Source organism: Aotus nancymaae, unplaced genomic scaffold (genome assembly GCF_030222135.1).
Source record: "Aotus nancymaae isolate 86718 unplaced genomic scaffold, 86718_ANA_hifiasm-v0.15.2.pri h1tg000077l, whole genome shotgun sequence".
In the NCBI taxonomy this organism is placed as follows: domain Eukaryota; kingdom Metazoa; phylum Chordata; class Mammalia; order Primates; family Aotidae; genus Aotus; species Aotus nancymaae.
In genome coordinates, this window is record NW_026988492.1 from 8095020 (window position 1) to 8109180 (window position 14161).

Consider the following 14161-nt stretch of genomic DNA (forward strand, 5'->3'; position numbering starts at 1 on the left):
CCAACATGGCAAAACCCTATCTCTACTAAAAATACAAAATTAGCCTGGCATGGTGGCATGCATCTGTAGTCCCAGCTACTAGGGAGGCCGAGGTAGAGAATCACTTGAACCTGGGAGGCTGAGGTTGCAGTAAGCTGAAATTATGCCACTGCACTCCAGCCTGGGTGACAGAGCAAGGCTCTGTCTCAGGAGAAAAGAAAAATCTCCCCAGTTGATCCCAGTATGCAGTCAGTGTTATGCACCACTGTTCAAATCCACTGTACACACTGCTTAAGGCAGAGCTCTGCACATAAAGCTCTCAGCTCAGAAAACTCAGTAGCTTACAATTGGCCCTCAATTTAGTACTTAGAGTAGAATGCCCAGTTCCTATCCTCATCCTAGGCCAGTGGCTCTCAAAATGTTGGCAGAGATCAGAGATACTGGTGTCACCTGGGAATCTGTTAGAACTGCATGCCTAAGCTCCAACCCTACTAAATCAGAAACTGAGGGAGGCCCCACAGGCAGTACAGGCATTAGGAATGATACGATCTAAAGTTTAAGAACCACGTTGGATTTTGTTGTTGTTTTGAGATGGAGTTTCACTCTTGTCGCCTAAGCTGGAGTACAATGGCACAATCTCGGCTCACTACAACCTCCACCTCCCAGGTTCGAGTGATTCTCCTGCCTCAACCTCCTGAGTAGCTAGGATTACAGGCGCGCGCCACCACACCCAGCTAATTTTTTGTATTTTTAATAGAAATGGGGTTTTACCATGTTAGGCTGGTCTCAAACTCCTGACCTGAGGTGATCCACCTGCCTCGGCCTCCTCAAATCCTGGGATTACAGGAGTGAGCCACCATGTTCAGCCAGAACCATGTTGTTTTAGAGATGTACTTTATTCCTCCTGCCTCTCTTACTCAATGTTGGACTAGGATAAAACGTCAGAATAAACAAGGACTAATGTCTCCTCCTGTACACTTACCGCAGTGCCTAGGCACAGACCGGACGTCTCTTAGCTTTTGTTGCCACAGTTTATTGCTCCCCCACATCACTGAGACATTTAATTACATTTTTGTTGTTTCTTGTTATTTCCTATTGTTACAAACTAGTGTTAGAACACCTGTTTCTCCCAAGAGAAATAAATAAATGTTCTTTTTGGTTAGTTCCCAGAAATGAATGCTATGATCATGAGACGGTTCAGTTTGCCGGGAGACGTGGACAGAGCGAGACAGTATGTATTACAGGTAAGACTATTTTTAAAAGCAAGGCAGCAGCAGGAACAACATGGCAAAGTCCTTTAATCCAAAAATGTTACATTTAAACTAAAAATTAAATTACAGAATACAAGACTGGTCAACTCTTGATATGAAAAAAACATGAAGGGAAAACTCAGTTTTCTGATTTTTTATTAATTTTCATTTCTTTTCTAGATTACTTATGAAAGATTTTAACTGGTCTTGGGTAAGGCTTAGACATTAATGTAAGGTACCTAAGTGATTCTGGTGAACTGTTAGGGTTTTGAAGCCCAGTGGTGTGGAGCTAGCCCTCCCTGTGTATCCATCAACAGAATCACTGGGCCGCCAATCACCCAGCCTTGGCTCCAGCCTCATCCATGTCCCCATGTGGGCTGCAGCTGGACTGCTGCAATAGTCTACTCATAATTGGGCTTTCCTAGTCCATCCTATGTGACTGTTATAAAAGTGCTACTAAAATGACCATTCAAAAAAGTTAAACCAACTTAGGCAAATATACATTTATATAAATGTTTTTCTTCTAAAGGAAGAATGGTTTAACCCTGTTCAGGAGCTAGTGGCTGGTTTCAAATATATTGCCACGTATCTTCAGAACTTTTCTGTGGAAGCCAGATCTCTTTGCATGACTTGAGTTTTGGTGACTGACTCTTTTGAGAATGAGCCATTTCCAAGTTCACTGTCATTTGCAGCCAGCAGATCTACTGGATGAGATGGAGGGAGCAAACAATTGTTACAAAACAACTGTGGTGTGGTATCTATACTTAGTACAGTACTTGAAAGACTTCCAGATAATTACCTTTCAGACTTTTAAAAGATTTGAAAAAGCAACCTCCAGCCCCTAAAAGGTTATTTTTCTCTTTTAACTGACTGTACTGTTAAGCCTTGTATTTTGCGTTACTGCAGTTTTTGGAGAATGGTTTGAAAGTACTGTTAAAAACTATGGGAGCGAGCTATAGCTGATAAAGAAGTCAGTAGCCCTGGGAGAGGTTCTGGCTTCGGAAATAATAGTATATTATTGAGGGCTGGAGTGAGAAGTGGAACTGAAAAGCGGGAAATTAATTGTAGCACCAATGGAAAATAGCAGAGTTCCAGCAGTCCCAGCCAGAAATGCATTTAGAGAAAAAAAAAATTCACGGGAATGTTCTCTAAACATGTTCTCCAAAATTCTAGCTCCCTGTTTACCCACGGAGCTTCTAGTCCCTATTCCCTCATTAAATGTGAATAGACAACTCAAGATTACAAAAGAATGAGACCAAAATAACAACAAGAAAAAAAACTCGGGAAAAACATAAATAAGAGGATCCAAAAAGATACCGCATTCACAAAACAAGTCCGGATCATACTTTTTAAATGAGTGAGAGCAGGCTCTAAGAAACTGAAAATGACTGTGAGGAGCGAACTCCACAGGGCTACAATGTGGAATTGAGGAAATCTTCCCAAGTGTAAACAGAAAGGGGGAAAAGTGAAAAATAAGAGCTAAGAGGACCGGTACCATCATGTAACAAGTACTTCAGGAAGAAAATAAAAAAGTTGTCCTCTCTGCAAGGAATAGGTGTCAAAACTGGCTCAGTGAATGGCAAAAATACTGGATGCTGAAAGGCAGTGGAGCAAGGTCTTCCAAATAAGGATGAAACATTATAAACCTAGGATCCATTAAATCTGAAGGCAAAAGAAAGTCACTACACATCAGGACTAAAAAGTTGACTTCCCATGAACACTTTCTGGGTAGGTTATTTGCAGATGTACTTCAGCAAAATGTGTGGAAAACACAGAGAAGGCAGGCTTCTCTACAAAAAGGCACAGCAAACTAAAATGTGTCATGTTTTAAGCAACTGGTATAGAAAATCAGAGGTCTTTCAACCACAGTGTTAGGAATATTCTATTCTTAATGACAGAGGGGGCCGGGCCAGTGGCTCACGCCTGTAATCTCCGCACTTTGGGAGGCCAAGGTAGATCACTTGAGGTCAGGGGTTTGAGATCAGCCTGGCCAACATGGTAAAACCCCATCTCTACTAAAAAGCCAAGCATTAGCAGAGCGTGGTAGCACATGGCTGTAATCCCAGCTACTTGGGAGGCTGAGGCACAAGAATTCCTTGAACTCGGGAAGCAGAGGTTGCAGTGAGCCAGGATCATGCCACTGCACTCCAGCCTGGGCAAGAGACTCTGTCTCAAAAAACATATTAAAAAGAAATAATGACAGAGGGATCATGAGCCATGGAGAAAGAAATAGAATTATAGTATAACTTGATTCTGCAGTAAATATTTTTACACCATAGAAATGATACTTTATTAGTATTTGGCTTTTAGAGAGAACCAATATTTTAAAACATGGTTACAGAATAGAATGTGTATCTATAGTGTACCGGTGTGGTTAGAGGAAGGACAGGAGCACTGGTATACAAGATAAAATCAGAGGTTGACACTACCTAACAGAAGTATTCAACAAAATAAAGACAGCAGCGAATGATCAAATTAGGAGGCACAGTATGGGTGGGCTAAATCCTCATCTTAACAAAAAGGTAACAGATAATAACTAAACTTGTTAAGAAATAAAAACTAGGCTGGGCACTGTGGCTTTACGCCTGTAATCCCAGCACTTTTGGGAGGTTGAGGAAGGTGGAGATCATGAGGTCAGGAGTTTGAGACCAGCCTGGCCAACATGGCAAAACCCCGTCTCTACTAAAAATACAAAAATTAGCCAGGCGTGGTGGCATGCACCTGTAGTCCCAGCTACTTGGGAGGCTGAGGCAGGAGAATTGCTTGAACCCAGGAGGTGGAGGTTGCAGTGAGCCGAGATCCCGCCATGCACTCCAGCTTGGGTGACAGAGTAAGACCCTGTCTCAAAAAAAAGAAAAACTAATGGATAAAGTGAGTGCCTTTGGAAGAAAGGAACTTGATTTTCATCATAAACCCTCTGTACTTTCATTTTATGGCTTTGTTCTTTATTTCTTAAGTAAAAGTTTTACTTTTTTTTTCACTTAAAAATTTTGTATAAAGATATTTTGTATGTGTAGAACTTTTAAGAAACTAATACTTAAGTAAAAATTAGGGGGAAATGGATGACTACGTAATATTGATGAGCTAGGTGCTTCGCATGCTAATAGAATAAAAATTTGCTTCTATATGAAAAAAAAAGCTATGCTAGGACTATGAGTCAGGCAATGAACACTGGAGATGCAGTTTGACTGTTAACTAACCCTCATCTCATCTAATCTCAAAACTATGTGTTAATTTCTTATAGCAGAAATTCAGTCAGTGACAGGCATCTGTTTTGTTCTGTATCTCGTAGAGTGATGGTGTGCAACAAACAACCTACCTCGCCCAGCAGTACTGCCATGAAGCAATAAGAGAGATCAGTAAACTTCGACCATCCCCAGAAAGAGATGCCCTCATTCAACTTTCAGAAATTGTACTCACAAGAGATAAATGACAGCTCTTCCTGTTCTTTCTGGCAGCTATCTTACCAGACTGTGCCTAAAGAATTTTATGGAATACACTGTTTGCTTCATGTGCAGATAACCAAAAATCATTTTAAAAGATATCACTTATTGATGGGCAGTTTATTTTTTTTATTGCAAAAGTTTTTTCAGAAAACTTTTTAAATGTAATTAAACCATCCGAATCTGTCATTCTAGTCCTATAAATTCTAATCGAGGTATCTTGATGGTTATATGTGGTATTGTTTACACTGTTAATATCCACATGTAAGGCCATTACACAAATAAATGATAAAATTCAATGGTTTGTCTTGATTTACTATAGGAATAAAGGTCAGAAAAATGTGAAGTCTGCATTGAAGTCCACGAGTTATATTTTAACAGTATCCAAAATTTCATATAGGAGAATGGTTTATTATAAAAGACTGTACATAAAATTTAGACAGTAGGTTATATACAAATTAAGAGAACAATCCACTTGAAAAGTAGAAGGTAGCTACCTGATCACTAATGACACTTTGTTTAAAATTAACAGGCAAAATGCACATGATAATAGTCACATTGATTTGATAGCAATAATGATCTTTAATTTTCCGAAATGTTTTGCACTATTCTTACCATTCACTATGCTGTTAAAAGTCTGTAACGTCCAGTATATAACGGTAATTTGAATGCCAAACAAATCCTCAGTAACACAAACCCACACTTGAGTGTTCTACTTTAATATCCTAGACAATATAGAATTATACACAAGATAGATGATAGGAAGAGAAAACATCCCTCAACCCTCCCTTACGAGGAGACACACAAAGTGCATGTGTTGCATTTCGATCACGTCAAAAGACAGTACAAGTCTGTTGGTTAGGTAAATCTCTGTTCACTGATGATTAATACATGACCCACCTTCTTTCCCAATTTTAAAATTCTAATGTTGCTAGTGCCAGGTAATGGATTCAATAGTGCCTATTCACAAATCAACTGCATCCACTTTTACAATATGTAAAAGGTACTTTTTAAATTTGCTTTCATTGAACCAGCATACAACAGTGCACTGTAAAACTGAAGGACATGGCAATCCTTAAGAATTTTACCTACAGAATGAATTCACACAATTTGACATGTTTTCTTAGCTTCAAAAGATTCTTTAAAAAAGGAACTCAGTAGACTGACTCGTAAATACCACTGCAGATTCTGAATCTGCAAAACTCCATCACATTGCTGTTGGGACAGACTGAGATAAGGCTAAAATTTTTTTCCAAGTTAATATATTGAGAAAATAGAACCATAATTCTTCAATAAATCATTATCTTTTATTTTTTTTAAAAGCAAACCAGTGAAGGAAAGGACAAAAACCTTTGGTTCACTTATGTATTTATGAATGGAAAAAATTTATAATGCAAATTTCACTCATTAAAAAACTTAGGTACAAATTACAACATTACAGATAATTCTCTTTTTGCTTCACATGGAGACCCTGAAGACTCAATTCATTTTAAGACACCTAAGTACGAGTCCTCCAGGTAAGTATTACACAAATTGGAAGCATCTTGGAATTTTTAAGTATATTTCAATACATAAATTTTTATGCATGCTTGAAACAAACAGTATTTTTTTAAATGAGAGAATCTAACCCAAAAAGTATGACCAGCACCAGCATTTAAATCTTCTGATTTTAATATTAGTCTGACATAGCGTTAGTAACCATGCTGCACTGAAACGTAATGGTACAATCTGAATCGTGATTCGTTAAATATTATGCCCCACTTCCCCAGAATATTTAGGCTGGTCATCAAGTTAAAAATGTGTAAGTACATAAGCATAATCAGTTATGGACAGCTTCTTGTATAAATTGCTATTTAGCAATATACAAACTGCCTCAAAGATTTATGCTTACAGGTAGACATTCAATTTACCAATAAAACAGCATGTCCTGAAAATATGGGCACATTTTAAAACATATTAAGACAGGTCTGTTAACCATAATAGTCCCACAGTATGACTGAGTAATAAGAATCTACTTTAAAAGCAAAAAAAAAAAAAAAAAAAAAAAAAAAATTAATCAGTATAGTGCATGATTGATTCAACATAGTTCCCAGGGAACAAACCAGTCACTCGATTGCAGACTCCTTCATACCAGCCATCATCATTCTTCTTTATAACATAAATGATTGCACCCTCCATAAATGACAGCTCATCATCTTTGTCTTTTGTATAATCATATATTGCAACAACTATGGGGGAAAAAAAGTTGAAATATCAGATGAGTGCACTACATCCAACATTTACTTGAATTTTAAGACAATGCCAATTAAATATACAGCACAGCAAAACCGACTATTTTTATGAAGATTCTTAATTCTTGTATTTATCAATATGTCAGTGGCCAACCATGTACTTAAATAACTGGCTTAATCTTAGAGCCAAATGATAATCTGATTAGACTGAAGAGGCCAATAGGTTCTGTCAATCTCTTTAAGAAAGCTCTCTGAATTTTAGAATTTACTAGATGTTTCAATTCATTCAAATATCTACCAAGTGCCTATCATATGCAAAGCACAGCTTTTCAAGATAATTACAAGGCAAAGAAAGCTGCATAGCCATTCAGTAGCAGGTAACAACCCAAGCTATCCAATTTGAAAATACACAGTTACTGGAAGGTAAATCACATCCTACTTATTCAGGGACCCATGCTAATTTGTGGGACTACTCCCAGATTTCTTAAAAAGAATATTTACTTACTCTTAAAGGATTTTAATTAATACTTAGAGAACTTTGCAATTCTGTGGTATCTGTGATTCTTTTCAGTTCAAGATACAGGTTGAGTAACCCTTATCTGGAATGCCTGGGATCAAAACTCCTTTGGATTTGGGAATTTTTTCAGATTTGGAATTTTACATACATATAATGAGGTATCTTGGAGGTGGGACCCAAGTCTAAACACAAAATTCATTTTTGTTTCACATACACATAGCCTGAAGGTAATTTTATTCTTCCCCTGGGAACACTAAATCAACTGTTGTTCGCCTGCATTTTGACTGTGACCCATCACATGAGGTCAGGTGTGGAATTTTCACTTGCGGCATCATGTTGGCATTCAATAGTTTCAGATTTTGGAGCATTTTAAATTTGGGACTTTCAGATAGGGATGCTCAGCCTATATTCAGTTCCTTTGCAAACTTGTAGAAAGAGAAAGCAATCTAAAATGTACAAAATGGCCCATGGACAAATCCAAACCACCGCATTTTGTGAAAATAAAGTTTGATTGCAATAGGGCCACGTGTACTTACTCATGTATTGTCTATGTCTGCTTTTACACTACCACAGCAGGACTGAGTAGCTGTGACAGAGACTGTATAGCCAGCAAAGTTTAAAATATTTACTATCTGGCTTTGTACCCAAAAAAGTGTACCCACCCCTAGTTTAGGATTCTTATTCCAACTTGGGAAGATACTTTTTAATCCTGCTCTTCGATCAAGTATATTAACCAATATATCATTCCAAATTTGTCAACTTATATAAATATGGTCCCATTTTCATAAATTTGCTTTACCAAATAAGCAAATATGGGTAAATCTTGATTCAAGGCCACTCAAGTTTATCATCGTCGTAAGTAATAACACCTGTTTGAAGGTATATGGGAATCTAAAGTAGAATATTTAAGACTTTCTTAACAATATGTAAATTATTGGCCTGGCGCGGTGGCTCACAAGGTCAAGAGATCGAGACCATCTGGCCAACATAGTGAAACACTGTCTCCACTAAAGTACAAAAATTAGCTGGGTGCGGGGTTGTGCGCCTCTAGTCCCAGCTACTCGGGAGGCTGAGGCAGGAGAATTGCTTGAACCCAGGAGGCAGAGGTTGCAGTGAGCCGAGATGGCGCCACTGCACTCCAGCCTGCCGCCTGGTGATGGAGTAAGACTCTGTCTCCAAAAAAAAAAAAAAAAAGAAAGAGGCCAGGCGCAGTGGCTCACGCCTTTAATCCCAGCACTTTGGGAGGCCGAGGTGGGTGGATCACAAGGTAAGGAGATCGAGACCATCCTGGTCAACATGGTGAAACCCTGTCTCTACTGAAAATACAAAAACTTAGCTGGGCATGGTGGCGCGTGCCTGTAATCCCAGCTACTCAGGAGGCTGAGGCAGGAGAAGTTGCGGTGAGCCGAGATCGCGCCATTGCACTCCAGTCTGGGTAACAAGAGCAAAACACCGTCTCAAAAAGAAAAAGAATTAAAAGAAAACAAATTTACTTTTGCCACATATACAAAACTTGGGCAGGAAAGAATGCTGCTGGTCGAAAGAATTACAGCTACTTGCTTAAAGTCCATTAACCCAATTAAAGCCAATAGAAGGAAATATATTTCAAAGGCAACCAAAAGTCATCAACTAAATCACAAGAATTTTTCAGAACTCTATAGAAATACAGATTTTATTTTTAATTGATTCCCACTTCTGCAGAAAGAAATACAGATTTTAAATAGCACAGAACTGAATGAAAAAAACTCTAGAAACAAGGTTTCTTCCCCACCTAGATTTCTTAATAAATAATTATAGTGAATATTGGATACTCTAGGTAAATTAGACTTTAGAGCAGTTCATAATTTCATAAAATACAGTCCTGGTAATTTGTCTTCTCTTTTATAAAATCACCTAACTGAAACTTTAATTGAGGCTTTCCTCATGATAGTACCAATATATTTTTAAAGACAGATGTTCCTCCACTTACATCCGATTGGGTTATGTCCCAATAAACCCACTGTTTAGTGGAAAATACTGTAAATTGAAAGTACATTTTCAACTTATAACTTACATTTTTTATTTATAACAGGTTTAACCAGACAAAGCACAATCATAAGTTGAGACGCATACATTCAGCATATCATTTTTGTACCATCATAAAGTTGAAGAAGCTCCTAAACTGAACCATCATAAATCAGGCACCATCTGTATTTAGGTATGAAAGATTTCTATTTTAATCAATAGAGCTTGACAGAACTTTAAAAATCTTTACTAATTACATATAACTCCATTTTTGTGCCTTAGCTGTTTCATCTATAAAATACAGTCCAGCAAGTTAATCTTCAGCTGAACGCATATGTAGTTTGAAAGCAAACCTGCAATTTTAATTTAAAATACAAAGAAAACATGCCCCTGTACACTGGGAATAATATAAAAGGTTGAGAAACATTGGACCAGATGTTCTTTATAGTTCTAAATTTTTATGATTCAGTTATTTTCCTTCACATCAATTCAATGACTGTACCTTACCTTTCTCAATATAATTCTTGGGGGCCCAAGCAGGATCCCCATCTGCATAAGGATCATTATACTGAACTACTGCAGCCTCCTCATCTTCATAATCCACAGGAGGTGGTGGTGGTGGAGGTGGAGAGTCATCAAACATGGGAATGTCATCTGGTGGAGGTGGTGGTGGTGGAGTTGGACTATCAGCAACTAAAAAGATTCACATGATCTGAATCAAAAGTTCATCTAAATGGAAATTTCTAAGTTAATAGAATTTAAGAAAGCTCTAACTTAAGTACAGCATGCACTATAATAAAACATGCAATGATTAGAAATAAAAGCTTGGTGTGTTAAAGTTTATGCTACTCAATCATTTTAAAATAACAAAATGAGCTTAAAATAAGGGTATCTGAAAGTACTACAAATTAATAAATGCAGGATGTTAGGAGACAATGCCTCTTTTTGTAAGGATTATAGGAGTAGTTTCTTTATTCCAAGGTTCAGATCAGGACAAATGTTAACAACCAACCTAAAATAAACCTATGTCACTTTTGTCATTTGTACTGCAGTAAATGATATGAGTCACATTACATTAATGGTTTGATCACTTTTCATTGTGCTATTCGTGCCCCTGATTTTGGCTTGAAACAGCTTTGGTTCCCTAAAAATTAAATCTCCTGTGGACAGATTTTTATTTGTTGATTATTGTTTGTTTCAATGGAGAGAAAAGTAAAGTCGGTGGCATTAGGTCTGCTTCTATGTGTAGATTTTCTACTCTGTTATTTAAATTTTACAAGTTGAAAAATTTTAAAAAGAATTCTCAACCAGTAGAAAAATCTAACTGAACATTTTCAAAAATGTTTATATTCATAATCAGTTTTTTAATGTAGAAAGTAAGCTAAAATTCTGCATTACTGCTAGTAAAACATAAGCACGGGATGAGGGAAAGCCTAAATCCTAAAGATTCAATTTTCTAAGAATACATCAACAATTAAGATTTAAACATAAAGTGTTGAAGATGTAATTAAAAAAACAAACAAAAAGGAACTGATATTAAACAAAACAATAAAAATGACTCATACCTCAAACTCTAGATGGTCGTGGTCAGTATATATGTGTGTGCTTTACATAGTCAAAGGTGTAAACAGGGAAATGGGAAAATGTCAGGCTAAAGCTGTGTTCAATGAACTAGTGTATCAGCTAACAAATGCTCCCAATATTTAAAGAATTCAAAGCTGGAACCCAACTAATGCTTAACTTAAATTTCTGATCCACAAATTTCTTCTAAGAAATTAAATTTCTAAGTTGAAAAGACATATGAAGATGTTTTCATACAAATTGATACAGGAATTATATAATTCCTGCAGGGGAGAAATTCAAAATACAAACATACTAAATCAAATGCCAATTTCTGGGGCTACTTATGTGATCAAAGAAATCAGCCATAATCTATTTGTCATACAGGTTTAAACATTTACTCTATTCTCCTTGGAATAATGTGCTGAAAATACAACCAAGGGCTCCAGGTTTAAAATATTTGCAGATAATGACCCTATTTCTATAACTACTTCAATGCTGTGATTCCTATTTTATCCCCTCTTGAGGGATGAAAGGGCTATTAGAAAACAAATCCTGTATGGTAATGCTCACTTTAATAGCTATCAAATGGGTCTACAATTAATTTTTCTGCCTCATTCCTAGATCCATCTTATCTTTGCCCATAACTTCCTCTATAAAACTTTTAATATTTAGGAGAAGAAAATGGGTATGAACCCCTCCTGACATCAAACAGCCATAGTTCATATCCTTAGTTTGCTTTAATGTGTAAATTATATATGTGGGTAGCTTGCATTTACTCTTGATTTATCATACTAGTTTAATGTTTTCACTAAATTGTCTTTATGTCCAACTATTATAAATCTACATTGTCTTATCTTCAAATTATGGCAGAAATCTTGGTTAATCTAATTCTCTGCATAATCACAGAGAGATGTAAACACACTGCTGACTTTTTTAGAGGCTTATATCTTAAAATGAAACACTAATAGGCTAACTGCTACAATCATTCATGATCACCCACTTTGAGTGCCATAAGAAACTGGGTATTTAAGAGAAGAACAAACAAAATTTGCACTTCATAAAACATTTAAAGTGCTGATACATATTTTATCACCAATCTTCCTAACATACTTTCAAAGCAAACAGAAATCAAATAAAGTTAGAGAATGTGTGGCACAAGGAGAATCACTGACCCAAGTTTATGTGTTTGGTATAAAGAACTAATATAGTACCAAGAGCCTCTTTAGCAAAGACCACGCATGTCTAGAATAATGCACACTAATACTGGATTTCTATATAAGGAAAAGAGTTACCAAACAGCTAGTCAGTAATCTTTGGACCCACAAAACTGTGTTCATTATGGCTATTTTATTTCCTAATAATTTTTAGTGATATGGCAGTTCAAAAGTTCACACTGGCTTTGTTTTTAAACTCTGCGGCATTAAGGACCAGCAGTTTATCCTTACTCACTTATTTTTAAAAGCAAGATTCACATCTATCTATCCATCCATCCATCATTTATTTATTTACTTTTGCACTCTATTTATTTATTTTTGCACTCCTAGGCTGGAGTGCAGTACTGTGATCAAGGCTCACTGAAGCCTTGTAGTCCTGGACTCAAATGATGCCCCAGTCTCAGTCTCCCTAGTAGCTGGAACTACAGGCACATGACACCACGCCTGGCTAATTCTCTATTTTTTGTACAGACAGGGTCTTGCCGTGTTGCCCAGGCTGATTATTGATGTCTTTTTAAATGTTTGAACACATTAGGGTTTTCAAACACATATTAATAGTAAGGATGGCTTACACTCAGAAATTTCACCATTACAAAACAACATTTTATAACAAGCCAATTGGATCACACATTTCCTGGAGGAATGGGCTTTTGTCTTCAACTGCTGGTTTTCTTCCCAGAGCCTAGCACATATATCGAATACACAAATATTTGACTGGCAGAAGAGAGGGGATGGGGAGAATAACACAACAGGGTCAGCAAAGGCTGAAGACTGGAATTGGCTACAATATACTCCCTTGGAGGATAGGCTAGGCAAGTGGGTTACTCATTTGTTCAAACCATTCTGAGATTTATTTTCAGGGTGATGGTCAAAATGAAGTAAATTAGAAATAGACCACATTGCCATCAACAGCTATTCTAGCATATTATAATTCAGTAATAGTGGTGTTTTTTTTTTTACTTTATATAACATTCACTGTGATCATGCAGTTAGGATTATACATTTTCTGGAATTTCAGAAGTAATCAGGCAGTAATATAAACTAGTCTATTCTGATTAAAGCCATATATCCAAAATAACTTCCAAAAAAAAAATCCCTGATCTTCAAACGAAGATCTAAAAAAGTTAACAAATTTTCATATTCAGAAACAATCGTTGTGGGCCTGCATGTAGCCAAATGTGAAAAGAATGCTAAATTGCTTATCACTCACCCTGAAATGGATAGCATGAAAGTAATTTACTTATTCTTGGCCATTCAATCTTATCCTAACAATGAACCTTTACATTGTTCAATATCGTTTATGTGCAAAAATCTGAGGCTACAAAGCTTTCCCTAAATTTTTTTGTAATTAAGAGGGAAACACCTGCCCCAATTTCATATTAAATTTAATCTCACAGTATACCTATCTATATCTAGATAAATGTATTAGAATAAAAATGTTTTCTAATTCTAATAACTATCAGAAGCTAAAAGTTTCCATACAATTTGAATTTTTGTGTTTGATTATTCTTTCCTTAACAATATGTAAAGATCAGATCTCCTGTTTTAGGATCATGTAAATACATAAGAAAATTGCAGCTTTGAAATTTATGTGTCAGTAACCATGCACACAAAGAGAAAAAACTGAAGACCGTGCTCTTCAGTTTCAGTAACATATCTGCACCTATTTTCAAGATAAGATTAGCTTCTCAATAAAAGTAAGGAAAATGATGACTCATCATCAGCCATGCATGCTATAAGGAGACAGCCTCTACTCTTCGATAGCTCAGTTTTTCCCAACTTACTGTTTTCCTGCACCCTGGCCACGAAGCCTGTGAGAGGTATCTGTGGAGTCAACTGAGGCATAGGGGGAGGGGGTGGAGCAATAGAAACTGGTAGCAACAACACAGTATGGGGGAAGTAAAACAGATAAAGGAAAGAAAAGGAAACAAACAAAAAGCAGAAGTCAGTTACAAGGACC

At 36.7% G+C, this 14161-nt stretch overlaps 2 protein-coding genes across 20 annotated transcripts in view; one reads left to right on the forward strand and one right to left on the reverse strand.

Moving 5' to 3' along the window:
• PDSS1 (decaprenyl diphosphate synthase subunit 1) overlaps positions 1–6307 on the forward strand; it is a 60215-nt gene extending 53908 nt beyond the window's left edge. For all 4 annotated transcript variants that reach the window (XM_064368568.1, XM_064368566.1, XM_064368570.1 and 1 more), the window contains 2 exons: positions 1143–1223; positions 4522–6307. In XM_064368568.1, coding sequence (XP_064224638.1) covers positions 1143–1223; positions 4522–4662 — 222 coding nt within the window. In that variant the 3' untranslated portion in view covers positions 4663–6307. The remainder of the gene's footprint in view (positions 1–1142; positions 1224–4521) is intronic.
• The window catches only part of ABI1 (abl interactor 1), a 119653-nt gene continuing 110203 nt past the window's right edge, over positions 4712–14161 (reverse strand). For 8 of the 16 annotated variants that reach the window (XM_021670640.2, XM_021670639.2, XM_021670641.2 and 5 more), the window contains 3 exons: positions 13986–14072; positions 9932–10117; positions 4712–6900 (listed from right to left, as the gene is read on the reverse strand). In XM_021670640.2, the coding sequence (XP_021526315.1) occupies positions 6725–6900; positions 9932–10117; positions 13986–14072 (449 nt within the window). In that variant the 3' untranslated portion in view covers positions 4712–6724. The remainder of the gene's footprint in view (positions 6901–9931; positions 10118–13985; positions 14073–14161) is intronic. The other 8 variants (XM_021670645.2, XM_021670644.2, XM_021670649.2 and 5 more) reach the window with 1 other exon arrangement.